The sequence below is a fragment of the Python bivittatus genome, unplaced genomic scaffold (assembly GCF_059951505.1).
Source record: "Python bivittatus isolate LINGU-HERP-01145 unplaced genomic scaffold, Pbiv_v1 ctg000650_np1212, whole genome shotgun sequence".
Taxonomy (NCBI): Eukaryota; Metazoa; Chordata; class Lepidosauria; order Squamata; family Pythonidae; genus Python; species Python bivittatus.
In genome coordinates, this window is record NW_028277093.1 from 974,660 (window position 1) to 1,000,413 (window position 25,754).

The 25,754-nt window shown below is 44.0% G+C and overlaps 2 protein-coding genes across 3 annotated transcripts; both read right to left on the bottom strand.

Annotated features, from left to right (window-relative positions):
* Positions 1-2,969: 2,969 nt before the first annotated feature.
* LOC148214462 (uncharacterized) lies at positions 2,970-14,128 on the bottom strand. 2 transcript variants are annotated; one of them, XM_015890432.3, is made up of 6 exons: positions 13,372-14,128; positions 12,148-12,725; positions 11,758-11,884; positions 11,518-11,600; positions 10,914-11,040; positions 2,970-10,499 (listed from the first exon to the last, which is right to left on the bottom strand). In XM_015890432.3, exons 2-6 carry the CDS (start codon positions 12,616-12,618, stop codon positions 9,172-9,174), a joined length of 2,136 nt encoding a protein of 711 aa, XP_015745918.3. In that variant the 5' UTR covers positions 12,619-12,725; positions 13,372-14,128; the 3' UTR covers positions 2,970-9,171. The 2 variants fall into 2 exon arrangements, with proteins under 2 accessions (XP_015745918.3, XP_088007489.1); XM_088151363.1 differs by lacking the exon at positions 13,372-14,128 and adding an exon at positions 12,885-13,133.
* Positions 14,129-14,931: 803 nt separating this feature from the next.
* LOC103050973 (uncharacterized) lies at positions 14,932-25,339 on the bottom strand. Its single transcript, XM_088151323.1, has 7 exons — positions 25,265-25,339; positions 23,793-24,312; positions 23,404-23,542; positions 23,222-23,292; positions 21,312-21,438; positions 18,491-20,035; positions 14,932-15,538 (listed from the first exon to the last, which is right to left on the bottom strand). Exons 2-7 carry the CDS (start codon positions 24,201-24,203, stop codon positions 15,462-15,464), a joined length of 2,370 nt encoding a protein of 789 aa, XP_088007449.1. The 5' UTR covers positions 24,204-24,312; positions 25,265-25,339; the 3' UTR covers positions 14,932-15,461.
* Between the last annotated feature and the right edge of the window lie 415 nt (positions 25,340-25,754).

Below are 25,754 nucleotides of genomic sequence, written 5' to 3' on the forward strand. Positions count from 1 at the left end.
GGGAAAATGGCCGTACCCCAAGGTGGAGTTTGCACATTGAGGTAAATTTTTGCGGCCGGAGCTGGTCGTAACCCGAAAAGTTCGTTAGTAGAGGCGTTCGTATCCCGAGGTACCACTGTATTAATATTGATGGAGTGGTGAATTTTGGAATTAAATAAAAGAAACATTATGCATAGCCAGAATTGGCCTTCACTAGTTGCTGAGAACAGAACAGAAAATTAGTTGCAAACTGCGTCCAAATTCCTTAGCGTGCCTTATCGAGAAGTGAAAGTAACTAGTGGAAAGCAGTGAAAGCCCTCCCGTGGAGAACAGAGGGCAGCGAGAAGCGCTTGTAACCAAGATAAAGGTGCTATAAATAAATAAAGATACAAATAAAGATCATATTTCCTTTAGCAGCAATAGTACCCACCTTTTTAGGAGTGTTCTGTTTACCAGTGAACTTATATTCATTTATGATGTAGTGATTTTCTGATTGTAGCTATTTAAAAACCCAATGCTTTGGGTGGAGCATCTGCGCTTGCTTTGAAAGCCAATTTCCAAGTGCCATTACAGTAGTCCTCGCTTAACGTTATTTTAATGACAGTTCGAAATTACGACAGCCTTGGAAAGGGTGCCTTACCGCCTGTAAAGCACTTCCAGCTATCGTAAAGCATTGCACCGCCGCCCCCCCCAGTCATGTGGCCACATTTCGGGCGCATGCCAACTGGCTTGCATTTATGATCGATTGCCAAGCACCTTATGATCACGTGATTGCCATTTGAATCTTCTCTGCCAGCTTCCCCATTGGAAGCCAGCAGGGAAGGTCACAAATGGAGGGGACACGGTGTGAATGAACAGATCTCAAATCTTCAGGATTTGAGCTCCATAACTGCCCAGTGCTGGGAGGTTTCCCTTCCTCTTTCAGTACTGGGCAGTTACGGAGCTCAAATCTTCAGGTGCTCTGTTCATATTGATAGAGGGGAGGCGAAAGAGGACAGAGCGAAAGAGCTTGTCTGCTGAAGGAATTCAGCTCCATGTGGAGTTGAAATCCTTCAACAGACAAGCTCTTTCGCTCTGTCCACTGCAACCCAGGAGTGAAGTGGCATGAAGTAGAGTATTTCAGTTTTTTTCTCCTAGAATTTTAATCTTTGTGTGTGTTATTTCTGCTTTAACAACACTGAGCTTTGCTAGTTCCCATGCAGGCATTCCATGTTCACATCCTCAGTGTTTTCAATAAGCTTCAAGCTTTTTTGGGGAGGGGGGGCTGTTCTGGCTCCATCAGAATCAGCAAAAGTTAACAAATACCAATTGGCAGTGGATTCCACCTAGTGGTTCCTGCATGCAATGCCTGGGAGATCCTAGAAACGCTGGTAGGGAGGAAAAGAAAGTTGGGGTAGGAAGAAAAGTGTTCTGGTTAATGAAAGATACTGTCAAGTAAATGGTTAGAAAGATGTTTTGCAGTAAATGTGTATGTTTAGTGGCATACGGGGACGGTCTTCATTCTCTTTGATTTACCAGAGACTTTGCTATCACTGTATGGCAGTGTTTGGGAACTTTTAAGATGTGTGGACTTCAACTCCCAGAATTCCCCAGCTGAGTCGAAGTCCACACATCTTAAAAGTTCCCAAGTTTGAAAAACACTGATATAAACTATTCTTATGCACCTACTTGCTTCTAGTGCTTACTAAATATTTGCTACTACTGTGCATGCTAAAACATTTATTCATATTTGATGGGCTTAAATTCTTCCACAACATGCAGGCAGGCTTCACACAACATGCGAACCCTAAACCCGGTTTAGCAAACTGCCAAAGACTACCCTACATTGCGGTGCCCAGAGAATGCAACCAGATTAGGACTTCGTCCTAATTATGCAACGTCCTGGTTCACAAAGGCTCCTAAGACGGGGCCTGGACCCCAAATGACCCTTTTAGCATCATCCGGCGCATCGTCTGAGTGCAACCACCGAGTCTCGTTTGCAAAACTTTTCCCACGTGCCTGCTGAGTTTTGCAGTGCAAACCTCTCCCGCTCAAAAGCTTTCCCAAGAAATGGGCGGGTGCAGGGCTCCCCCAGACCATCCTCGTTCCTGGCGATCCTGGACCTTCTCCTCGTGGGAAAGTGGCTGCTCGGGGGCTTTTCCCGGACTCTGCCGTAGTACGGGCAAGGGAGGGAGCAGCAGGGAAAGGAGGACCCCCGGGCTCTTCCCGGGTGTAAGAAGCCTAAGCCTGGATGGAGGCTTTGCACGCCTCCCTCCCTCTCCCCCCACCACGAGGCCCCTTTGCTTCCCCACCCACGAGAAGCGCCCCCACGCGACGCCTCCCCGTCCCTGCGGGACTTTCCCGTGGTCTCTGCTGCTGCTGCTGCTGTTGCAGCCTGCAGGGCTCAAAGGGTTAAGGCAGGCGAGCGCAGAGTCCTAGAGAGTCAGGCTCCGGGGGACGCCCCTCCTCCGAAACGGCTCGCCTGCGGCCTCTTCCCTTGGGCACGCACTGGGGAGGCCCCCTGGTGGCGCCTCTGCGCGCTGCAGGGGAGGGGGGCCGTTGCCTCGGGAGGGCAAGGATGATGGGCTCGGGAGTAGGAGGGAGGGGCCTTTCCACTCCCGGGCCCTCTCCTGCCCAGCCGGGGGCTGCAAAAAGGTTTGGAGGGCGGGGAGGAGCGGTTCTGCGCCCCGCCGGCCCTCCGACGGAGGTCGCGGCGTTTCGCCTCAGGGGGTGCGCCGCGCGGGGAAGCGAAGGGCGGAGGAGGCCGCGACCCCGGAGGAAAAAGGGCGTTCCTTGGAAACAGCGAAAACGGATCAAGATGCCGAGTGGCGGAGCGTGAATGTAAAGCTGATTTATTGGACTAGAAACGTGAGGGAAAAGTGCCTGTCTGTGAGGGGGAAATAACCCGCTTTATTCTGGTGTGAGTAGAGGAGCCCCCGCTCTTACAACCTGGGAAGGGTCTCTTGGAGTTTTCAGCTCCATTTATTACTCTGTGAACGTATATTATACCTATCCTAATAGATAATTAAATAAAATGAAATTTAAGACAAAGTTAAAATGCATTTATAAAACAACCTGACTAGCATCTATGAGTGAGGTCCAAGATGCAGTCTAAGTAGACACTAAAATTATATAAAGTGTAACAACATCTAAAATAACCAAAAAAAAAAAAGGGGATAATATCTAAAATTTAAATGAATGGCAGCTACGTAGAATGTGTTTGGCTGGTGGGAATTTGGCCCAGCGGGGTCCGGCGGATGATCTGTGCTACTGCACAAGCCCAACCGTGTGCGCTATAACAAGAGGCAGTTGTCCATGAGCAGCAGCTGGGTGCAGGCTGAGTCTGAGCGACCAGGATGTCTACTAATCAGAAGTAGGATGAATCTGGTGCAAATGTCTCTATAAAAGGAGCAGCGAAGAAGAACCTATTCTGTAGTTCCACCTCTCTGGAATCACAGCGGCAAAACCTTTCAGCCAATGGTACTTTTTTACATTTACCATCCAATACTGCAGAGGGAAGTGCATGACTTCGGGCAAGAGAGAAAGCTTTCCGACGGCCGGTGTTTTTAGCTGTGTAAGGTGGCTGGCAGCAGTGTCAGTATATCTGTTGTGTACTGGTGACAGGAAGGTGGGGGCCTTCCCCAGATCTGCTTGCCGCTCCATGTCCTTTATCCTTTGCTTCAGGGTTTGTTTTGCCTGATCATATTTCATCTTAAGAACCGAGGAGGGAGAGTAATCTAAATTTAAAAGTTTAGATTCAACAGCCTTGATCCATGTGGATTGAAAGTTGTCCTGGAGAATTAATGGTGCTAGGCCTTGAGGATAAAAGTTAAGCTTTAACCAAAGGTTTATAGAAGCCAGACACACTCTTGCCTCAACTTTTATCATACCTGTCTCCAGTCATAAACGTGCATTGGAGACACAGTGAGGTATCTGGAGAACTGCTCTGATGAATTTAAATTGTAGCCTCTCCAAGGAGATGAAACAAGGTGGGGGGCCAACCAAAGTCCCATAAAGGAGCTGGGCTAGTGGCTTAGCCTGAAAGTGCTTAAGTGCAGCTTGGACATAATGTCCTCCCTTGGAGCAGAAAAATTTGAGGGTGGCATCAGCAGATCTTTGTCCAGTAGCAGCAGCATATTCACAGTGGGCTTTCCTTGAGCCTGTGGCATGCATGCCTACTTCCAAATACTTAAAGCAAGTCCCTTGTTCTATTCTATAGCCATTAATGCTCCATGAACAGAACTTCAGCCTTTTGGCAAATGGTGTAATCTTGGTTTTCTGATAGTTTATTTCCAGATTATCATTGTTGCAGAGTTCTCAGAGCTCTTTTAAGACCTGTTGGTGTTCTGGAAAGAGCTACAGCATCATCTACATAAAGCAGCAGGGCAGTGCTACAATCTCCTAGTTTATGGGGGTGGAAATTTGGATTGTTTAGACATCTCTTCATACCATTGATATAAAAATTGAAAAGCAAGGGGCCCAAAAGGTATCCCTGTTTTACCCCCTTTTGAGTTTTAACAGGCTTCGAGAGAAACCCTTGCATATTGCACCTGACCTTAAGAGTCATATTGGTGTGTAGGGCTCGTATTAAATAGAGAAGCCTATGATCGATTGATGAGGTTTCCAGCTTCTCCCATAATTTGGTCCTGGATATAGAATCAAAGGCTGCCTTAAGATCTATAAAGGCAGCATACAATGATACCACATTGTTGGTTGTATATTTTTCAATCAATGCTGTAGGACCAAACATTGATCGATGGTGCCTCTACCTTCTCTAAAACTGGCCTGCTCTTCCTCTATCAGATTTTCCTGATCCAGCCAGTTCTTACATTTATCGTGGAGGTGCTTAGCATAAAGTTTGCTGATTATATTAAGCAGGCTAATTGGCCTATAGTTAGCAGGGTCATCTCTCTTTCCCTTCTTAAAGATTGGAACTATAATTGGCAGGCCCCAGTCCTCGGGGACACATCCGGTGGTATCAGTACAAGTGAAGAGCGAAGTCAGGATTGGACCCCACCACTCTATGTTATTCTTCAATAGTTCTGGGGGAATAAGGTCAGCTCCAGGAGCCTTCTCCTTCCTGAGATGACTAATAAGGAACTTAATTTCAGGCACAGATACCAGGAGCCATCAAGGTAATTCCTCCATCTTTTGAACTGGAGGCTCACTGGAGGGATCTTCATATATCCTCTGGTAATGTAATTCCCAGGCATCAGGAGGTATGTAAGAATCCAATGGGGTAGAAGCTCTGAAAACCAGGTAAGGTATTAAGTGCCAGAAAAGAGTGGAGTTCTTTCCCTTGGCTGCTTGAATACGTTGTTCCCAGGTGGTCCTTATATCTTTCTTCTTCTTATAGTCCACTAGTTGCTTATATTGTTTTTTGAGGGCAAGAAGATGTTCAAGGGTCATTGTGTTATTGTCCCGTCTCAGATTTATAAAGATGATAAGCAGAGGTAAGGGCTTTCTTACTTTCAACATAATCCTTATCACACCATGGCTTTGATGAAATTGAAGGCTGCTTAACCGAGAAATTGGGGTTGTAAGCCAATAAAGGTTCTAGCTTTTGCACTAGAGCTTTGTATAGATCCAGAGGATCCTGAGTAGGGTTGGGCAACATGAGGGCCAATCAACACTTTTGTAGACTGTCCTCTATCATCTTTTGATTAAGCTGCAAGGTCCATTTGGCACGATATCTTGCTTGACCTGCTGAAGAAATTGAAGGAACAAAGGGAGGCTTCAAATATAGACAGAGTGGAAAACTCCCTGCTGGAGTTGGGTGGCTAATAAATTCAAATAAATAAATAGTAACTACTGTATCTTACTAGGAAGTGCCATGTGGGCAGTAACTAAATTTGAATAAATAAATAACAGTAAATAGTACTTACTGTATCTTACTAGGAAGTGCCATGTAAGAGCTGATGAAAGCCATTTTCGGCAGCAAGCATCAAAACCCGTGGGTCCATTTAATGTGGCAAGTATGGCACATGGTTCAGGTTACCACAAAGGTCACTTCTCCAGCTAAAGCTTTCTACACTCCATCTATTTATATGGCTTCTCTCCTGTGTGGATCACTATATGGAAAGAAAGACTGAGGGCTGCATCCATTCTAACTTTTGTGAAAGTCTGCTTCACCCCCCAAAGTCTGCCCTTTCCCTTTTTTTGTATATTTACAAAAACTCTGCGGCTTCTACTAATCATGCATAGAGTTTTCTGTGCAAAGGAATGTCTATTAACAGGCCATCATTATTATAAGGAGCAATTAGGTGAAGGTAGAAGAAAGATAGGGAAAATTAACTGATAAAAGTAATTTTTTAAAAAAGCAAGAGAAAAAAAAAGTCTGACTAAATACGTTGTTGGGTACCTGATATTATACATTTGCTGCCAGAATTCCTGGGCATTGAGAATAGCCTCACATGGCCCCTTTGCCCCTGTGTGCAGGGTGGTGCCTCTCATCATTTTAATATGAAATATAATCCTTTCTGAAATGGTCAGTGCCAAGACTCAGGGCTTTGGAAGGGAATGTCAGGAAACTGAATGTGAAGCACATTGACCAGGCCCATCAGGCAGGTACCATTTCAAGTTCTGCACAGCATCACAAGGCTTCCTATTCTTTATCCTTTTAAAAAAAACATTCATCCATAAATTCTTACATTGACACACCATACACTTTGTGGTTGAGAACACCAATGCACCAGGAAAGAGTGCACAGTGGAAGAAAATCATTGAAAGATAGGAAATGGTGTTTTTTCTACTAAGTGCCCATCAACTATGGCCTTTATATACTAAAATAATGTTGATACAGTATTTAATTATACATTTCATTTGTTTGTCAGATTTATATCCCGCCTTTTCATCAGATCAAGGCAGCATCTGTACTTCTCCCTCTTCCAATAAATCTAACAAGACTCACATAAATCAAGTATAGAGATCACATTTATTAAACACTTTAACAATAACATTTAGGTCTTACCCTCCATCTAGGATGATACTTATATTCCTCTGCTACAAATAATTAAAAAAAACATATAAATAACATGCATTGGAATAACTCTGGATAAGGATGACAGACCAAAGGAGAGGAAGCTTCACTGAGCCTCAAAGGAGTCTTAAATACCCAACACAGAAGCACAGAAGTTACAAGTTAGTAAAAAGGATTAATAACAAAGGAAAATGTATATTATTTGTATGCCTCCTAGAGTTGCTGTTGGGTTGGGTGGTCTTAGAAATCCAAATTGTAAATAAAATACAACTTTTAAAACTTTTACTGTCCACAACTAATGAACAAAGGATACACAGATGAGATAATATAATTTCATACTTAATCATCATCATAAGTTTAAAACAGGAAAGAAAACAGAGAAAATGTCATGGCAAATTATGTTACAAACACAACAACTCCAAAAACATTTAGTATTGTGCTCTAAAGTCTCCTTCCTTGAGCCTTTGCTAAAAACAAAACAAAAAACACAGTAATTCAAATGTAGGCAGGCAACACATATTAGCAATCCAGTGCTGCAAATTAGCTATGGATTTTCCTTCCAGTTTGGGTATGAACATTCTTATTTTAGATTTTTTATCCCACCTTTATTATTTTTATAAATAACACAAAGGGGCGAACATACATAATACTCCTTCCTCCTTGTTTTTCCCACAACAAAAGTTGGGCTGAGAGTGAGTGACTGGTGCAAAGTCAGCCAGGCGACTTTCATGCCTAAGGGAGAACTATGACTCAGATAACTCAAAACCCAAAGAGGAGCTGAATTAAATCTACCTTTCTAAGTAATTATAATTTGTGCACTGAAAATCTCACAGGATGGCTTAACTGAAGACAATATTCAACATCCTGGAAATTCACTGCTTGATTGTATGTCTGGTGATAATCTTGATGTTAATCTCTGCTATAAGCAGTAAACAATATCCTAATCAAGGAGCTACCAGAGAGAAAAAATAAAACAAAACAAAAACCCCACCCCCACCAGTACTGGCAGGGCATGCCACTGTATATAAAGAGGGCAAACCCCATCCCATTCTAGCACTGAAGATGTTACCTAGCCGGGTAACAAAACGTTTGCAAGAAAAGAACCAAGCTCAGAGAACCCCAAGGACTCCGGAGTTCAACCCTGAGCTACACATATTTGCTTCTACTGGGACCCCTTACTTCTCGGTTGGGACTCCTGAGGAGCTTACAGAATGGAAGAATTTTGGAGGATGTGCTCTCTCAGATAACTCAGTGCAGCGGTGCAGGGTTATATAGGTAAAAAGGAGCAATGGAATTGGATTTGGAATGTCATAGATAGCGAGTGCAGGGGCCAAAGGATAAGTTCTGCACCAACTGCAGCTTCTGATTCATCTTCAAAGACAGTCCTACAGAGACTGTGTAGCAGAAGTCCAGGCACGTGCTGATAAGGGCATGAGTCACTGTTGACAGGGCTTCATGATCCTGGGAGGGTGGGATGCCCCTGGACACAGCCTCCACCTGCTACACTAGGAGTAGGAGCACTTAGCATGGCCACCCACCTAAATCTTGTCTACCAAATGTTTCCATAAAAGCTGCAGTTTCTGTTCCCATCCTTTTAAATCTTTCTGGACTACACAAAACATGCCAATCCATTAACATGTTATTAAAGAGAATGCCATGAGTTATTATTAACACTAAAGACAATGACCAAGAAAAAAAGGCATCACCATATCCATCCACAACATATCTAGATTGTAACAAATGAATACGTTTCGAGGGAAAAATGTGTATGGAATCTAAGCATTTCCCACTGCTGGTGCATTTATACAATTTCTTCACTGTGGATTCTTTAACGAGAAGCTATAGGCTGCATGTATGGAAACACTTTCCACACTTCATCCATTTATGGTGTCCTTTGTGTGGGAAGGATAGTTGCTCTTTCTGTTGAAGCTCTCTCCACGCACCACATATTCCCACCCCTCTATGGAGCCTTAATGGGACAGCGTGTCCAATGCTTCTACTGAAGCTCTTCTCACATTCCATGTATTTGTATACTTTCTCCCCACTGTTTCTTCTCAATACTAGGAAGGGACCCATGTTAACAGAAGCTCTTTTTCTATTCCATGCAGTTGTACAGTTTTTCTGCTATGTGGACTGAATTAGGGGAAGTAAGACGAGAACTTTAATTAAAGCTCTTTCCATAGTCCATGCCTTGATACGCTTTCTTTCCTAAATGGAACCTTTTATGGTGTTTTTTAGATCCCAGTTTTACCTTCCAGAAATTTATAATGTTTCTCCACTGCATGAATCCTTTTATGGGAAATAAAAGTAGTGGTCTTCCTAAAGCTTTTACCACATTCCATGCATTTATATGGTTTTTCTCCTGTATGGATCCTTCTATGTTTAGAGAGGCTACTGCTTTTGCTAAAATGCATCTTCATCCATTTATAAATTTTCTCCCTTGTGTGGGTCCTTTTGTGGGAAGCACGGTTGCTGCTGGTATTGAAGCTCTTCCCACACTCCATGCATTTGTATGGTTTCTCCCCTGTGTGGATTCTTTTATGGGAAATGAGGTCACTGCTCTGACTAAAGCTCTTTCCACATTCCCTGCATTTATATGGCTTCTCCCCTGTGTGGATCCTTTTATGGGAAGAAAAGTTACTGCTCTTCCTGAAGCTCTTTCCACAATCCATGCATTTATAGGGTTTCTCCCCTGAGTGGCTCCTTTTATGGGAAGTAAGGCTACTGCTGTTGCTGAAGCTCTTTCCACACTCTGTGCATTTATATGGTTTCTCTCCTGTGTGGATCCTTTTATGAGAAGTAAGGTAACTGCTTGTACTGAAGCTCTTTCCACACTCCAGGCATTTATACGGCTTTTCCCCCGAGTGGCTCCTTTTGTGGGAAGTAAGGCTGCTGCTTGTACTGAAGCTCTTTCCACACTCCAGGCATTTATATGGTTTTTCCCCCGAGTGGCTCCTTTTATGGGAAGTAAGGCTGCTGCTCGTACTGAAGCTCTTTCCACACTCCAGGCACTTATATGGTTTCTCTCCTGAGTGGCTCCTTTTATGAGCAGTGAGGTTACTGCTACTACTGAAACTCTTTCCACACTCCAAGCATTTATATGGTTTCTCTCCAGTGTGGATCCTTTTATGGCAAGTAAGGGAACTGCTATTGCTAAAGTGTTTTCCACATTCCATGCATTTATATGGTTTTTCTCCCATGCTGACTCTTTCACGCAGAGAGAGAGCAAAAGTACGATTGCAACTTTTTCTATCCTCCTTGAACTGATACTTCCCTTCTTTGGTTAGGGTTCTGCAAGCTTTATTTAAATCTGATATATCCTGGAATATTTCTCCACCTTTCCCTAAACACTTTCCCTTACTTTTAAGATGGTGGCTTGGTTGTACAAATAAATCTTGAATTTGAGGCCACTGAAAAGAAGAACCTCGTTTCCTTCCATTTTTTGAGTGGCTTTCCTCGTGCATTTTTGGTTCCATTTGATTTGCAAACATCCCTTTTCCCTCTTCAAGCTTGAAAGTTTGGAGGATCTCCTTGCAATTTTCATTTTCTTGCCCTTTACCTCCTTGAGGAAAAAAGAGAATGACAGCTGTAATAAGGCTAGAGAAAGGAAATAAAGTCAAACTATACAAAGTGATTGTGAATTATCTACTAGAATTTTAGCAATGACTGCAGTATTTCTAAACCCTGGTCTAAACAAAATAGCTTGATCTCAACTTGGTTATTACTAATTTTCTATATGATATTTCATGGTATTGCAATGGACAGTTTCTATTATTATCAGTGGGTAAAAACCTTCAAAAAAATTTGCTTATCTTCATGATTTCTTCTTAAAGAAAATTCCACTGTTTTTATATCTATGTTTAAAAAGCAGAAAAAAGAAAGCCATAGCTTAGCTTTACCAGAACCAGTTTAAGAGCTCAACAAAATCTATAAAGAGCAGGTTCACACAAGACAATATTTGAGGACCTCTCCTTACCCAGAGAGGCCACATTCCGAGAATTCTCCAGCATGACTTCCTCATGGAGGGCTTTTTGATGGGCATCCAGCTGAGTCCACTCCTCTTTAGAGAAATACACAGCCACCTCCTTGAAGGACACAACACCCTAAAGAAGGAAAGAGTTTCCCATGAACATACAGTCCCAGCAAGGATTTGCAAATTGTCTCTCTTTGTTTACAAATCACCAAAGACTAATCACAAGAAGTAGCAGCTGGATCACCATATGTAGGACTGGCATCAGGATAGACAGAATTAACATACAACTGAAGGTAGCACAGAGAGTAAAGAAAAGAAGTAGAGAGTATGGACACGGGAAGAATAGTAAAGTCAGAATAGGAATAAATGAAGAAAATAGCATAGAGTTTAGAAGATTAAAACAGCCTAGAAAAATAGTAGATATAGGATAGAGACACCAATTGTAGTTTAGAAAATGCTAAGTAATCTTCCTTTTATAATGAAAAATAAGGTAGTTTTTAATAAAACTTGTTTCTAGTGGAATAGATTAGCATGTATCCTGCTTAAGATCTGTACCACCTTGAATCAGGGACAACCCGCCACATCATCTCTGATGTTTCCCCTGTACCTGAGCTGAAAATTCAGCTGCCCTTCTGGATCCACAAGAAAAAGGAGATGATCCTAAAAATGCCAGTGACATAGATCTATTCCCTGTGAAAGAAACAAAAAGTGGTAGAAGCAGATTTTTTAGAGATACAGTTAATAAAAGATAGGGAGAAATTATAAACAAGAGGCCCAGAAGAGTGAGAGAGAGCGAGAGCTGGACTCTCTCTGGCAACTTCATACCCCTTAAAGGACTTTCCCTTACCTTTTGCAGTATCCTGACATAGTTCTGTTTTAGAGACCCCTCCAAAAAGCAGCTCCTGAGGCAGATTTGATAAATCCCCACTTCCCCTGTGATGTTCGACGACCTCCTCTACAAAGGGTGTCTGGACCTGAAATAGGAAGAAAAGGAAAAGAAATTAAGGGATTCTTGCTCTCAGATCACAACATTGCAGCTCCCTATGGAGATGGAATGAGTAATGGAACATTTGCCCCAAATACATCCCACGAAATGAGAACAGAACAATTTATCTAAGGAGTTAAACATCTTCCTTATTAATCCCAGAAAACTATGGTGGAGAGAGATGTAATAATTCAGATTCACTATTTATAACATGAAGACTCATTCAGAATTCTCAGAATGAAGTTCTCTCACCCGCAACTCTACATGTTCCTTCTGCTCCGCCGCCTGGCTCAGCAGGAAGCCCTCGGCCAGGGCCACCGCCTGGGAGCTGGTCTCTGCTCCACACTCCCGGATCCAAGTCTCCATTTCTGCGGGCAGGATGGCCAGGAACTGCTCCAGGACCACCAAATCCAGCACTTGAGCTTTTGTGTGTCTTTCTGGCTGCAGCCACTGATGGCAAAGGTGGTGGAGGTGGCTGCAAATCTCTCGGGGGCCCTTGGCCTCTTGGTAATGGGTGCTCCTGAAGAGCCTGCGCTGAACCTCTGAGCTGATTATTTTCTCTTCCAGGGTCTTCTGCCCAGCTGCTGCCCAGGTTACCATACAGCTCCCCTTCCAAGAGCCCTTGCCCACTGAGTAATGTGCCTCCATTTCTTCTCCGTTCTCCAACATAGCTCCAAACGGGGCCAACGGGTGTTTAGGAACCCCAAAGATCTTTTCATTCATATGACTGAATCGCAAAAGAGGCCCTGGGCAAGTTCTTCAAGGCCATTCAGCCCTCTTTGATTAGGGGGTCCTTTGGTCTCCAGACAAGAGGCTTTCAACTTCTAGACCTGAAAAAAAGTTGCAGAATTACAAAAACCTGCTAGGGTTGGTGTAAACAATTTAAGGTCAAAAGAGATTTGGCTGGAGATTATCCTAGGCAGGTAAGCAGGCCTGTGGCTGGATGGAGGGGGCCTTCAAGCTCTGCTTCTATAAAGAACACAACTCACTGCGTATTTAGGGGGGGCTGCATTTCTCTTTCCTTGCATCAAGTCTAATACATGCCCATAGACGAAACCGGGCCACAGCTCGACATGTCTTCCTTCACAAAGCCTCCTAAGCCACAACCTGCTGGAAGACAAGTGACCTGACCCCCCGTCCAGTCCAGCCTTGTGTGAAGGCAGCCCCAGAATCCCGCTGGCTGCTCCATTCCTGAAAAACTTCTTATCTACTTGAGTTTTGCGATGCAAGCACCACCACCCTTTCCCCATCCCTCCTCCTCCTCCTTTCTGTCCATCCCGGCCTTTTTCCACGTGGCAACACGGCTGGTTTTGTTTCACCCCTTACTTGGCACGTGCATGGAAAGGGGCGGCAGGGGAACATAGGAACTTGCACTTCCCCCTGCAAAGACTGCACGTAGATGGAGACTTTGAAGGTCTCTCTCCCCTTTGCAACACGAGGCCTCTTGGCTTCCCAGGAGAAAACCTCCACACTCACCCGGGAGTCACGTCTGAATCTCTTTGCCTGCAGGACTCTCCTGCAGCCTCTTTGCCTTCTGGGCAGGGCGAGAGAGTGCAGAGTCCTAGAGAGGCCAGACTCTCCCTAATGTCACTCACTTCCTCCGAAACATCTCTGGATGCAGCAAAGGACCTGTCCTGGCGAAGGAGCCCGCGCATGCTCAGCTCTTTTCTGAAGATTGCCAATCCTGATGTTTATAGAGGGAGCCCCCTGGTGGGTTCTCAGGGCAACGCAAAGGGCCTCTGCAGTGGGAGAGTGCCTTTTCCGGGGGGCCAGGATGAGGGGGTTGGGTGCAAAGCACACTGTGAGGTGAGGAATTAAAAATTTAAAAAACCCAACCAACTTTTATGGTCGTCTTCATATAAAGAAACAAACCAAAAAACCCCTGTGACCTGTTTTCAGGTCCTTGTGGCACCCCTGCCACTGAATCCCAGCTGATGATGGAAGGTGGAGAAGCCCCTTCCAGGGTAGATTCTGGATGAAAAACATTGGATCAAAAAGTCTCTCTAACAAAATGCACTGCAGCTAAATATTTTATTGAGGTGTGTGTGTGTGTGTGTGTGTGTGTGTGTGTATATATTTAGTTCACTTTCGTGCTGCCCAACTCCAAAGTGATTCTGGGCAGCTCTCCATACACTAAACAGAATAAAAACAATATAATAACAGACATAAGACAAAAACCAAACTAGAAAAGAGCAAGATGGAGAACCTGTCAAACCCCAAAACATCCCACCAGCAAAGGGGGCACCAACCTCCCTAGGAGAACAGCCAAGTGTTTATGGCCCTCCGGAACACCAACAGGGCGGGAGTCGATCCCCAGGGAACCTCGTTCCAGGGGCAGGTGCCATGCGTGGTAAGGAAGGCGTGCTTCTGGGGTCCCAGCAAATGGCATGGTTTGACTGAGGGTGCCAACCCTGTCATCGCAAATCAGCCAGGCAGACACCAGGGGAGATCCCTCAGATAACCAGGTCTATGCCACGTAGGGCTGCATCGGTCATAACCAGCCCCTTGAATCGCATCCTAGAGTCTGAAAAAGTTATCTCAGAAATTGTACAAGGGGGCGAAATTAAGGCTGGAATCGACCTTGATTTAAATGAATTAAATAAAAAGAGGAAAGACAAATGGAGAAATAGATTCAGCTGCGGTTGGAGCAACAAAGAATGCAGATAAAAAAGAAGTCTTGTTTAAAACAACAAAAAGTAAGAATAGCGTTAACTTGTCACTTACTTACTGATCAAATTTCTTTTGAATTCTGAATTTGATTTTTAGAGAACTGCTTTCCCACCCAATTTTCTGTCTACAAGTATGATTTTGCTCCACCTCCTGAATAAAAAAGTTGACCTAAAAGCAAAATCTGTAGCCTTCTCCCAGTCTGACCAGGAACCATTGCGGAATGTTCTTTGAATAACCAGTTTCAAGCCAGAATGTGATCCTGAAACTATCAAATATTACCTCCAAAACTTCCAAGGTTTGTCACCTCGTTCTAATTTTTCATGTCATTGAAAAAGGAGATTATTCATGACAGGAGAGTAAACATATCAACTATATTTAATCAATGTCATGTCATTTTAACAGTAAATGTAGTCAAATCCAGTTTAGCTTTTGTCCTGGCCCTTGTCATAAGAGAGAAAAGTGAGATTTGGCTCTGCTGCCTGAAAAAGGCCTTTTCCATATGCATTTATAGAGCTTCTCATCATTGTGGCTCCTTTTATGAGAAGGGAACTCTTCCTCTGAAGCTCTTTCCATGCTCCTTACATTCATATGATCTCTCTCCACCATGAATTCTTCGACATAAAGTAAGAGGAAGCCTTTGATTGAAAATATTCCATAATTTCTGCATCCATATTAGGATGTAGAAAAAGTTCCATATTCTGCATCCACAGAGCATGAGTCTGATTTGTCTTTTCCATACACAGGCCAGTCCCCCTTTCTTTGTGATCCTATTTCATCAAGAGGAATTCCTAGATTGCAGAACATTCAGAAGTGGAGTAATTCTCCCTTACATTCTTTGTCTGGTTTTCCTAATTTTATTTTAGTTTTAGTTCTCACTGATTTCCAAAAGTCTCTCTTCACTGTTCAGGCTTGACTGTTTGTGATTTCAGCCCACTTAACTGATCATAATCCTCAGTCTCCTGGGAATCCCTTACTTTGGACAAAAAGAAAATAAAATTAATTACAAATTTAAGGCACATACCTATCTATCTATCTATCTATCTATCTATCTATCTATCTATCTATCAAATTTGTCACCGCCCATCTTGTTAAAAAATGACTGGGCGGTTTACAGAGCAGATAAAAACAATTAAAATGCAATATAAAAGCAGTCTTAAATAAATAATAAATTCCAAGAATTGATGGAATTGGCGAGTAGCTCAGAGAGCATCATCAGGGCGCCAGCCACCCTGAGGATTGATTAGAGCTCTTATCATCCCATGCAAGCTGGCAGAGCCAGGTCTTTAGTCCTTTCCAGAAAGCCGGGAGGGTACAGGCCCGCCGCACCTCTGGGGGGAGAATATTCCAAAGGCCAGGGGCAACAGCAGAGAAGGCTCTCCTCCTGGGCCCTGCCAGCCGAGACTCTCGTGCTGACGGGGTCCACAACATGCCCTCTCTGCTTGACCAGGTGAGACAGGTTGATGTCATGGGGGTGAGACGGTCCCTCAGGTAACCTGGACTCCTGCCATGCAGGGCTTTAAAGGTGACCAACACCTTGAATTGGACCCAGAAGCAAACTGGCACTCAATGCAGCTCCCACAGCAAAGGTGTTATATGTGCCATCCTTGGGGCACCCAAGATTGTTCATGCGGCTGCATTTTGAATCAGCTGTAGCTTCCGGATATTCTTCAAGGGTAGCCCCATGTAGAGCATATTGCAATAGTCTAACCAAGAGATGACCAGTGCATGAGTGAATGTCTGGAGAGCCTCCTGATCCAGGAAAGGACGTAACTGGTACACCACACAAAGGTGGGCAAAGACCCTCCTGTCCATGTATGCCACCTGCTCCTCGACCAGGAGTTATGAGTCCAGGAGGACCCCCAGATTACACACCAGGTCTGTTTGGGACAGTGCAACCCCGTTCAAAACCAAAGATGGTGACAGAGGGGCCTCCAATCCACAGCCACTCCATCTTACCAGGGTTCAGCTGAAGCCTGTTGCACCCATCCAGATCCCCACAGCCTCCAGGCACCGTGAAAGGGTGGTCACGGCATCACTCAAGTCACCCAGGAGATGTATAACTGGGTATCATCTGCATATTGATGATACCTCATCCCATGGTGGTGGATGATCTCATCCAGTGGTTTCACATAGATGTTAAAAAGGAGCGGAGAGAGTACCGAACCCTGTGGCACCCCACAATGGAGGGGCCATGGGCTGGACCTCTCACTCCTGATCAACACCGATTGAGATTGACCTTGGAAAAAGGAAGAGAACCAGCGTAAAACTCTGCCGCCCACCCCCAACTTCCTAAGTCAACCCAAAAGGATACCATGGTTGATGGTACTGAAAGCTGCTGAGAGGTCAAGAAGAGCAAGGATGGATGCACTTCCCCCATCCCGCTCCCACCAGAGATCATCCATGAGTGTGACCAATGCCATTTCCATCCCAAATCTGGGCCTGAAATCTGCCTGAAAAGGGTCCAGATAATCCGTTTCCTACAGGATCCTCTGGAGCTGCAATGCCACCACCTTCTTAACCACCTTCCCTAGAAAGGGGAGGTGGGAGACTGGACGAAAATTGTCCAATATGGTGGGATCCAGTGATGGTTTCTTGAGGAGAGGGTGCACCAGCTCCTCTTTAAAGGGAGCTGAAAACACTCCCTCCCTCAAGGATGAATTCACCATCGCCTGGACCCACCCATATGTCACCTCCTATTTATTTAGTTATTTATTGTCCACATTTCTACCCTGTTGCAATCCAGAGACTCTTAGCGGCTTACATAAACTAGAAAACCAAATAAAACATTCACAAGTAATATAATTATAAAACGGTAAAGCAATACCACCCAAACAGAACATTGCAATAAAAATAGCAAAATAAAGATGGCTTGATAAAATGAGAAAGAACAAGTCTGTCTTTAAAAGCTTCCAAAAAGTTAAAAGGAAGAGGACTAGCTTGGTCTCAATAGGGAGGCAGTTCCACAGGGTTGGCACCAATGTGGAAAAACAGCGCCTTCTCGGTTCATCTCCCCAGACCTGAAAATGTAGGCTCATCAGTACATTCTCTGCGCAGTTGAATTGGTGGGCTGGACCTTACTGGTGTACAGTCCTGCAGATATCCAGGCTCCAAGCCACAAAGGGCTTTACGGATAAAAACCAGAAGCTTAGACTGCACCCGGTAACTAATCAGTAAGAGACGCAGGGCCCGCAAATGCAGCGTTACACGCTCCCAATGACAGGACCTGGAAAATTCACAGGCTGCTGCATTTTGGACCAAGCTCATAGTAGTTTTTAAGGACAACCCCGTTACTGTAGCCCAGTCAAGTGGTGATAAGGGCAGGAGTTAGCGTAGCTTTTAACTGCCTCTTTTAATTGCTAATTATAGATTAATTTTAATAATTTTGATTGTTTAATTCAGCATCACCAAGCACAGGCCTCTGTTCCTAACTATGACGACAGACGCGTCCTTCCTATGTTGTTGAGGGGGATGTTCCAGATCCTGATTTCCTGTGATATAAAAGCCTCACACACCTGAAGCCAGCCCCTTGTCTCTCTGGCCCTTCATAAGGTGGTAAAAAACCATTTGCTGGGGGGGGGGGGGGGGAGGCTTTTCACTTGATGATGTTATGCTGAGGAGTTGGTTTTCATATTGTAGCTGATTATGCCAGTTTTAGCTAGATTTATAAGTATTATTTTATATGATTTTATCTATGCATACCAGCCAGAATCTTGGGAGTCTATCATCCACCCACCTACCTATCTATCTACAAATAAATCAATCAGGCAATGAATCAATCAATCTCTGTGGCTATTATTTTTTATTAAATTTATATGCTGCCTGGCTCCCAATGACTCTTAGCAAGCAAACTTTCCCAGTTCAGACCAGGAAGAGGCAGTGTTCGCTGACAGATCAAACTAAATCTAATGTTTTTATCTATTCTCACCAGAGTGGATCTTTCCATGGGAAGCAAGATTGCTACTCCTCCTGAAGCTCTTTCCACACTCCATACATTTGTATGGTTTCTCCCCCGTGTGGATCCTTTCATGACAAGTAAGGGACCTACTTTCACGGAAGCTCTTTCCACACTCTCTGCATTTATGTGGCTTCTCCCCTGTGTGGATCTTTTTATGGGAAGAAAGGTTACTGCTGGAACTGAAACTCTTTCCACATTCCAGGCACTTATACGGTTTTTCCCCAGAATGGATCCTTTTATGAGAAGTAAGGAAACTGCTCCTCCTGAAGCTTCTTCCACATTCCATACATGTAAATGGTTTCTCCCCTGTGTGGATACTTTTATGGGAAGTAAGTTGGCTGCTCCACCTGAAGCTCTTTCCACACTCTGTGCATTTATATGGTTTCTCCCCAGTGTGGATCCTTTTGTGAATTGTAAGGGACCCACTTTCACGGAAGCTCTTTCCACATTCCAGGCATTCATATGGTTTCTCCCCTGAGTGGATCCTTCTATGGGAAGTAAGTTTACTTTTCTGAGTAAAGCTCTTTCCACACTCCATGCACTTGTATGGCTTCTCCCCTGTGTGGATCCTTTTATGACTAGTAAGAGACTCATTGAGACGAAAGCTCTTTCCACACTCTGTGCATTGATATGGCTTTTCTCCTGTGTGGATCCTTCCATGACGGATAAGGGACCCATGCTCACAGAAGCTCCTTCCACACTCAGTGCACTGATATGGCTTCTCCCCGGTGTGAATTCTTTCATGGGAAATGAGGTGACTGCTGTTCCTGAAGCTCTTTCCACATTCCGCACATTTGTATGGCTTTTCCCCTGTGTGGATCCTTTTATGAGAACTAAGATGATAGCTATTGCTAAAGCTCTTCCCACACTCCACACATGTATATTTTTTCTTCCCTGTGTGTTTCCTTATAGAAGAGATGCTACTGTTTTTGCAAAAGTTCTTTCTACAGACCATGCATTTGTAAGATTTCTTCCCATTGTGGAGACTTCTAGGAAAAGTATAAGGAAGGGAACCATTTTTTCGGAATCTTTTCCCACATTCTATGCATTTAAATGGCTTTTCTCCTGTGTAGAACGTTTTATAGGAAGTAAATTGATTCCTCCACCAGAAGCTGTTTCCATACTCCATGCATTCATGTGTTTTCTCTGCTATGTGGATCTTTTGAGATAAAGAAAGAATGAAAGGCCAATTGTAACTTTTTTCATTCTCCCTGTCATGATACAGTTCTTCTTTGATATGAGTTCTATAATATTTACTTAAATCTAATTTATCTCTGGATATTTTTACACTTTTCCCTAAACTCTTTCTCTTCATTTTTCCTTTGTGCTCTCGTTGGCCAACACAGTCTTGAATTTCAGCATGTGGGGAAGTGACACTATTCTTACACCAATTTGTGGGCTGGTTTCCCATGTGCATTTTTGGTTCTGTTCGATTTGCAAGCCTCTCTTTTCCTCCTTTCTGACTGATGGCTGGGAATGGTTCCTTGTAACTTGTGTTATCCTGCCCGTTAGCTCCTTGGGAGAAAAAGAAAGAATCAAAATTGTGGCAAGATCAAGCTGTAGAAAATGACTCTCCCCTATTTTTAAAGGCTGTTCTCCTGATTAACCTTAAAGAATCAAAGAATTATCAAATGTGGAATATGATGCTGGTTAGTACCATGATCATGTATAGAAAACCACATGGTACAGAAATGGATAGTTTGCATTTTGAGTGGGAGAAGTCTTGAAAAATCCATTTGTCTTTAACAAAAATAAAGGAGTGCACGTCTGCTGTTACAAAAATTATTCCAACAGAAGAGAATCTCTAGCTCAGGGTTGAACTGTGGAGTGCTTGGTGCTCCCTGAGCTTGGTGGTTTGCGTGTGGACGCTTCATTACCCAACTAGGTAATATCATCAGTGCAAGGGAGGGTGGGGTTTGCTGCCTGTTTATATATAGTAGTTTGCCTTGCCAGTTTGGTGAGGGTGTAGTTTCCTCCTTGATGGTGCCTAATCAAGCATTGTTGTATTGTTTTCTGCCTGTTTGTCTTGTGCTGATCCCTGATTATCTGAATGTTGGCTGCTGGAGGGGATGTGTTCTAGTCTTTTTGTTTCCTTTCTAGGTTTTTCATTGTCTCTTTTGAATGGTGTGTAAAGGTGGTTTATTTCTATGTGTCTATTGATGGCTGGTGTGTCTGAATGCCAAGCCTCCAGGAATTCTCTAGCATTTTTGAATATGGCTTGATCTAAAATGCTCATAGTTTCCCGGTTGAAACTGTGGTTGAGTCTATCCATGTGTTGTGAGATTAAGGGAATAAAGTAATTCTTATATATTTCTATCAATAGGAAGCAGGGGCCAAGTTCAAGTTAGTGAGGAATAATGGCAAACAACCTTTTTAAATGAATGGAGGGGGAAGGACTATTGATGCTAAAGGAAGAACCAACTAAATCTAATTTGCTCCCCATCCTGTACTCTTTATCTTGAACTACCTGACATGGCCTTTGCATTCTCCTATTCCCATAACCACTGGTTCCTGATAGAAAACTACAGCATTTGATCTCTTAACTTAAAATCAGGTTTGCATGGAGAAAATCTGCTGCATTTCACCCAGAATCCCAAGAATCGCAACTACAGCAGAAAAATATGAAAGTAAAAGAAGGATGGATATAACCCAAGGATCACCAATGATCTTCTCTTTTTTCCATCTCGAAGGTGAGGTCTAATTGGGGATTTCTTTAGATGTGAAACTGGAGGTTACATTTGACCATAAAATGCTTTCTCTGAATATCTCAAGGAAGAGCAAAGTCCCGTACCCAGAAAGGCCACATTCCTTGAGTTCTCCAGCATGACTTCTCCATAAAGGGCTTTCTGGTCAGGATTCAGCTGAGACCACTCTTCCTCAGAGAAATACACAGCCACCTCCTCAAAGGACACAGGACTCTGAAAAAGGAAAAGGGATTTCTCTCTTAAGAGACAGGTGAAGGAAGGACTTGCAAGTCCTCTTTTTTTGTTCACCAGCCCTAAAAGGAGAGATTTGCAAGAAATTATCAGAGCATCTTCTACAAGGTTTGGAATTTTATATGAACAAATATGCAGAGCCCACAAACTTCGACTGATGGCATTGTTGTGGTCACTTTTCTCATCTTTTCTAATTCTGCAGGATTTTGGATGCAATTCAGTGAAAGCAACCTTACTATCCTGGATCAATTGGCAGAATGGCCTCAGACCCACCACCGATCAGTGGCTCCAAATCTTCCAAACAGTTACAGGAGGAAATGTTTTTTGGGAAGGGGTCAGCCAATGGTTTGTGGTGTCCTGCCACAGTTACGAGGTGCTGGAAGGGCGCATCTGGGGATTTATGTGAGGGCTATCAACATGCAGATGACACAAAGCCAATTTCTGCTTCTCCTCATAATTCAGGGAAGCTACCTGTGGCCTGGACAACTACCTGGATGGGAGCTAAGAAAGAAAAGCCAGGGAGGAAATTACACAAACTTTGAAAGGCTGCACTGAGATTTTTTTTTCTTTTTAGAGTTTTAAATGATGCTTTTTTAAGATATAGGTAGATATAGATATAGGTATAGATTTAGCCAATTTGATTCTTTAACTAGTTTTGGATAGTACAACACTATGCAAGAACTTTTGGAAAGAAGAAATGGAAATCTTCCAAGTGGATTTTTTTTGGGGGGGGGGGTGCCTTCAAGTCAGTCTAAACTCCTGGCAACTGTCTGGACAAGTCCCTGCAGTTTCTTGGCAAGGTTTTTCAGAAGTGGTTTGCTCTTGCCTGCTTCCTAGGGCTGAGAGAAAGTGACTGGGCCAAGGTCCCCCAGCTGGCTTCCTGCCTAAGGCAGGACCAGAACTCACCGTCTCCCAGTTTCTAGCCTGATGCCTTAACCACTACACCAAACTGGCTCTCTTCCAAGTGGATAAATGATTCTTATTGAAAAATAATACATTATTTATAATATATCTATTAAAACTGATTATAAAACAATTTAACTATCATTGTATCTGTACTGCATTTTTTCCTGACTCTTGAAATACTTTTTTTTTTAAATTTGACATTATAAACTGCTAATTAGCAGATGGAAACACCAAACTACATTGGGCTGATCTCAAATACTCAGAAACTAAGCAGGGTCAGTTTCGGTGAGCACTGATATGCGGACCAACTGAAAATCCCAAGAATGCTGGTTAGACAGGGAAATTAAAAACAAAACAAAACAATGACAAACTACTTCCATAGAAATGCTAATCAATCTGCTTGGATGGTGAAGGAGGAACCTTTATGCTTCATTTTAAACTAGATTACGGACAAGGAGAGAAAGGGATGAACTTGGAAAAAATAATGAATGAGACTTCCTAATAAGAATATATTTCATTCCATTGTATCTGCACAATAGTCTTGAGCAGTGTTTCTCAACCTTGGCAACTTTAAGACGTGTGCACTTCAACTCCCAGAATTCCCCAACCAGCCATGCTGGTTGGGGAATTCTGGGAGTTGAAGTCCACACGTCTTAAAGTTGCCAAGGCAGAGAAACACTGGTCTTGAGAGACAGTGCTGACAACACTGATCTTGAGAGACAAGCTAAGGTATGATTGATTAGATATTGCATCAAACACTGATTTCCATATTCCAAGTTGCTCAGGAACAGCAATATTATAGATTAACGCCAGAAGAAACAGAGGCCTCCTGTATCTTCTCTGATGGTTCTCTTCCTACCTGAGCTGGAGATTCAGCAGTCTCAGAAGGCTTAGATGATCCCACAAAGGCTAATGATATCATTCTATTCCCTGTAAGGGATACAAAAATGATGGAAACAGAATTCTTAAAATGTATAATTAATAAAATATGGATGATATTATACACAAGCAAACCCGCCTTTTGGAGTACATTTCCCTTACCTCCAGATGTGTCTTGATTTTGATCTTCCTCAGAGACCCACCTGAAAAGTAGCTTCTGTGAGTGGTCTGACAAATCCCTCCTTCCTTTAGGGTGTTTGATGGTGGACTCCAAAAAAGGCCTCTGGAGGTCCAGATGCATCTCGAGAATCAAAAAAGGGAAAATAAGAGAACAGCAGATGAAGAGAAGTGGATTAACTTAACTTCCCAGCCCCTAGTGCCCAGTAGTAGGGAAAGGAAGGAGGCAATGGAAGAACTATTGCAAATATATTTCTCTGGAAGGAAGGCGCAATGGAATAATTTAACCAAACAGTTAAACATCTCTTCATATTATTTATGACAGAAAATTTAGGTAGAGAGACATACTGTATATTAGGTTAAAACTCCCTCACCTGCAACTCTTCCTGCTGCTTCTCCTCTGCCTGGCTCAGGAGGAAGCCTTCGGCCAGGGCCACCGCCTGGGAGCTGGTCTCTGCTCTGCACTCCTGCACCCAGGTCTCCATCTCTGGAGGCAGGACGGCCAGGAACTGCTCCAGGACCACCAGGTCCACCATCTCAGCCTTCATGTTCCTTTCTGGCTGCAACCACTGACGGCAAAGGCGGTGGAGACAGTTACAAATCTCTCGTGGCCCCTTGGCCACCTGGTAGTGGACCTCTGAACTGATGGTTTCCTTGTGCAGGATCTTCTGCGCAGTTCTTGCCCAGATTTCCCCACAGCTCCCAAGCCAAGCAGCAGGAGGGTCTTTTCCATCTTCTTCCCCTGCTGACTGTTCTTTCCCCATTTCTTCTTTGTTCTCCAGCATAGCTGCAAATGGGGCCACAGGATCTCCTGGAGCTCCAAAGGTTGCCCGAATAGCCTCTGGACAAGCCTCATCTGGTCCTTCAAGCCTTTTTGCTCAAGAGGTACCTTACCTTCATGTTTCCAGGTTGTGTATTTAAGGGGGGGGAAGAGACACAACAATAGTCAACAGAGACCTGCCATCAGAACACAGAAGAGATTTTTGGGGGTGAGCAGATTTGGGATGAGGGACCAGTGATTGTATTAGGCAGGGAGATCTGTATGGGAAAACGTGAGACTTCCAGGCTCAGCTTTCATCAAGGACTACGCATACCCTATAGATAGTGATGGTGAACCTTTTGGGCTCGGTGTATCAAAGATTCAGAAAATGCCTAACTTGACTTTGCTGGCGTGTCACCTCCCTCCCCCAGCAAAATAGAAACAATTCTTTACATATTCACTTATTTTTTAAAAAAATAAATACAGTCCAATCATGTGTGGTGCTATGTATTATATAAAGAAACGTCAAATAATTACAAAAATGAAATACAAGCAAAACAAACTCAGTTTCTTTGGTAACTCAAACAGGGAGAACAGTTGTTGTCGGGTATTGGTGAATGCTGACGTGTCACCCGAAATGTTGTGGCGTGCCACCTTTCACAGGCATGCCATAGGTTTGCCATCACTGGTATAGATTCTTTTAAGAGGATTTTAGGTTGCTTCTTCCTTACAGCCAAGGCCCCATCATGATGCAAAGCACAGGTCCAAGCAGGCAAGTTGCAAGCGTACGCCATGGTCCAGGCAGCCTCCAAGGGTAGCAGTGAGACTCTCACAACATGCCCCTCGTGCAGTGCAGCCAGGCAGCCCCTTTGCGGATCCTTTCCTGCAAACGTTTCCTACCTGCCTGCTGAGTTTTGCAATGCATACTTTCCCCTCTGCCTGGCACGTGCATGCAATGGGGCGGCAGGGGAACATGGGGCCAGGGACTCCCCCCAGGACTCAGAAGACTGACGCTGGACGAGCACTTTGCAAGACTCCCGTCCGTTCGCAAGAGGAGGCTTCCCACGAGAAGGGCTCCGCACTCACCCAGACAGTCACATCTGGATCCCCGTCCCCGCAAGACTCTCCTGCAACCTCTTTGCCTCCTGGAAGCCTCAAAGGGTTAAGGCGAGCGAGTGCAGCGTCCTAGAGGGGCCCGACTGCCGGTGATGTCATTCACCCGGAGCAAGGAGGCTCCAAAGTTGGCGGTCCAGCTGTGGATGCAGAAGGAGCCCCCTGGTGGATCCCCTGCGCAAGGCCAGGAGGGAACTATTCGTTCGCAGCAGAGAAAGGCGGGGTTGTAAATCCTGGTGCGGGTGTGCGTGTGGGTGTGGGTGTGGGTGTGTTTATGAATGAGCCGGCTGAGGCGCGCGAGGGCGCGTCTAGAGCAGAATTTGAAACGTTTGGAGTATGGTGCATCGTGTGATTTTAAGGCTTCTTTTAAAAGCCTCCCTTCCTAACTTTAGGAATTCTAGTTTCGTTTCCATTGTCTGATTTTATTTCTTCTGCCCATTTTTCCTGAATAGCACTGATCTTC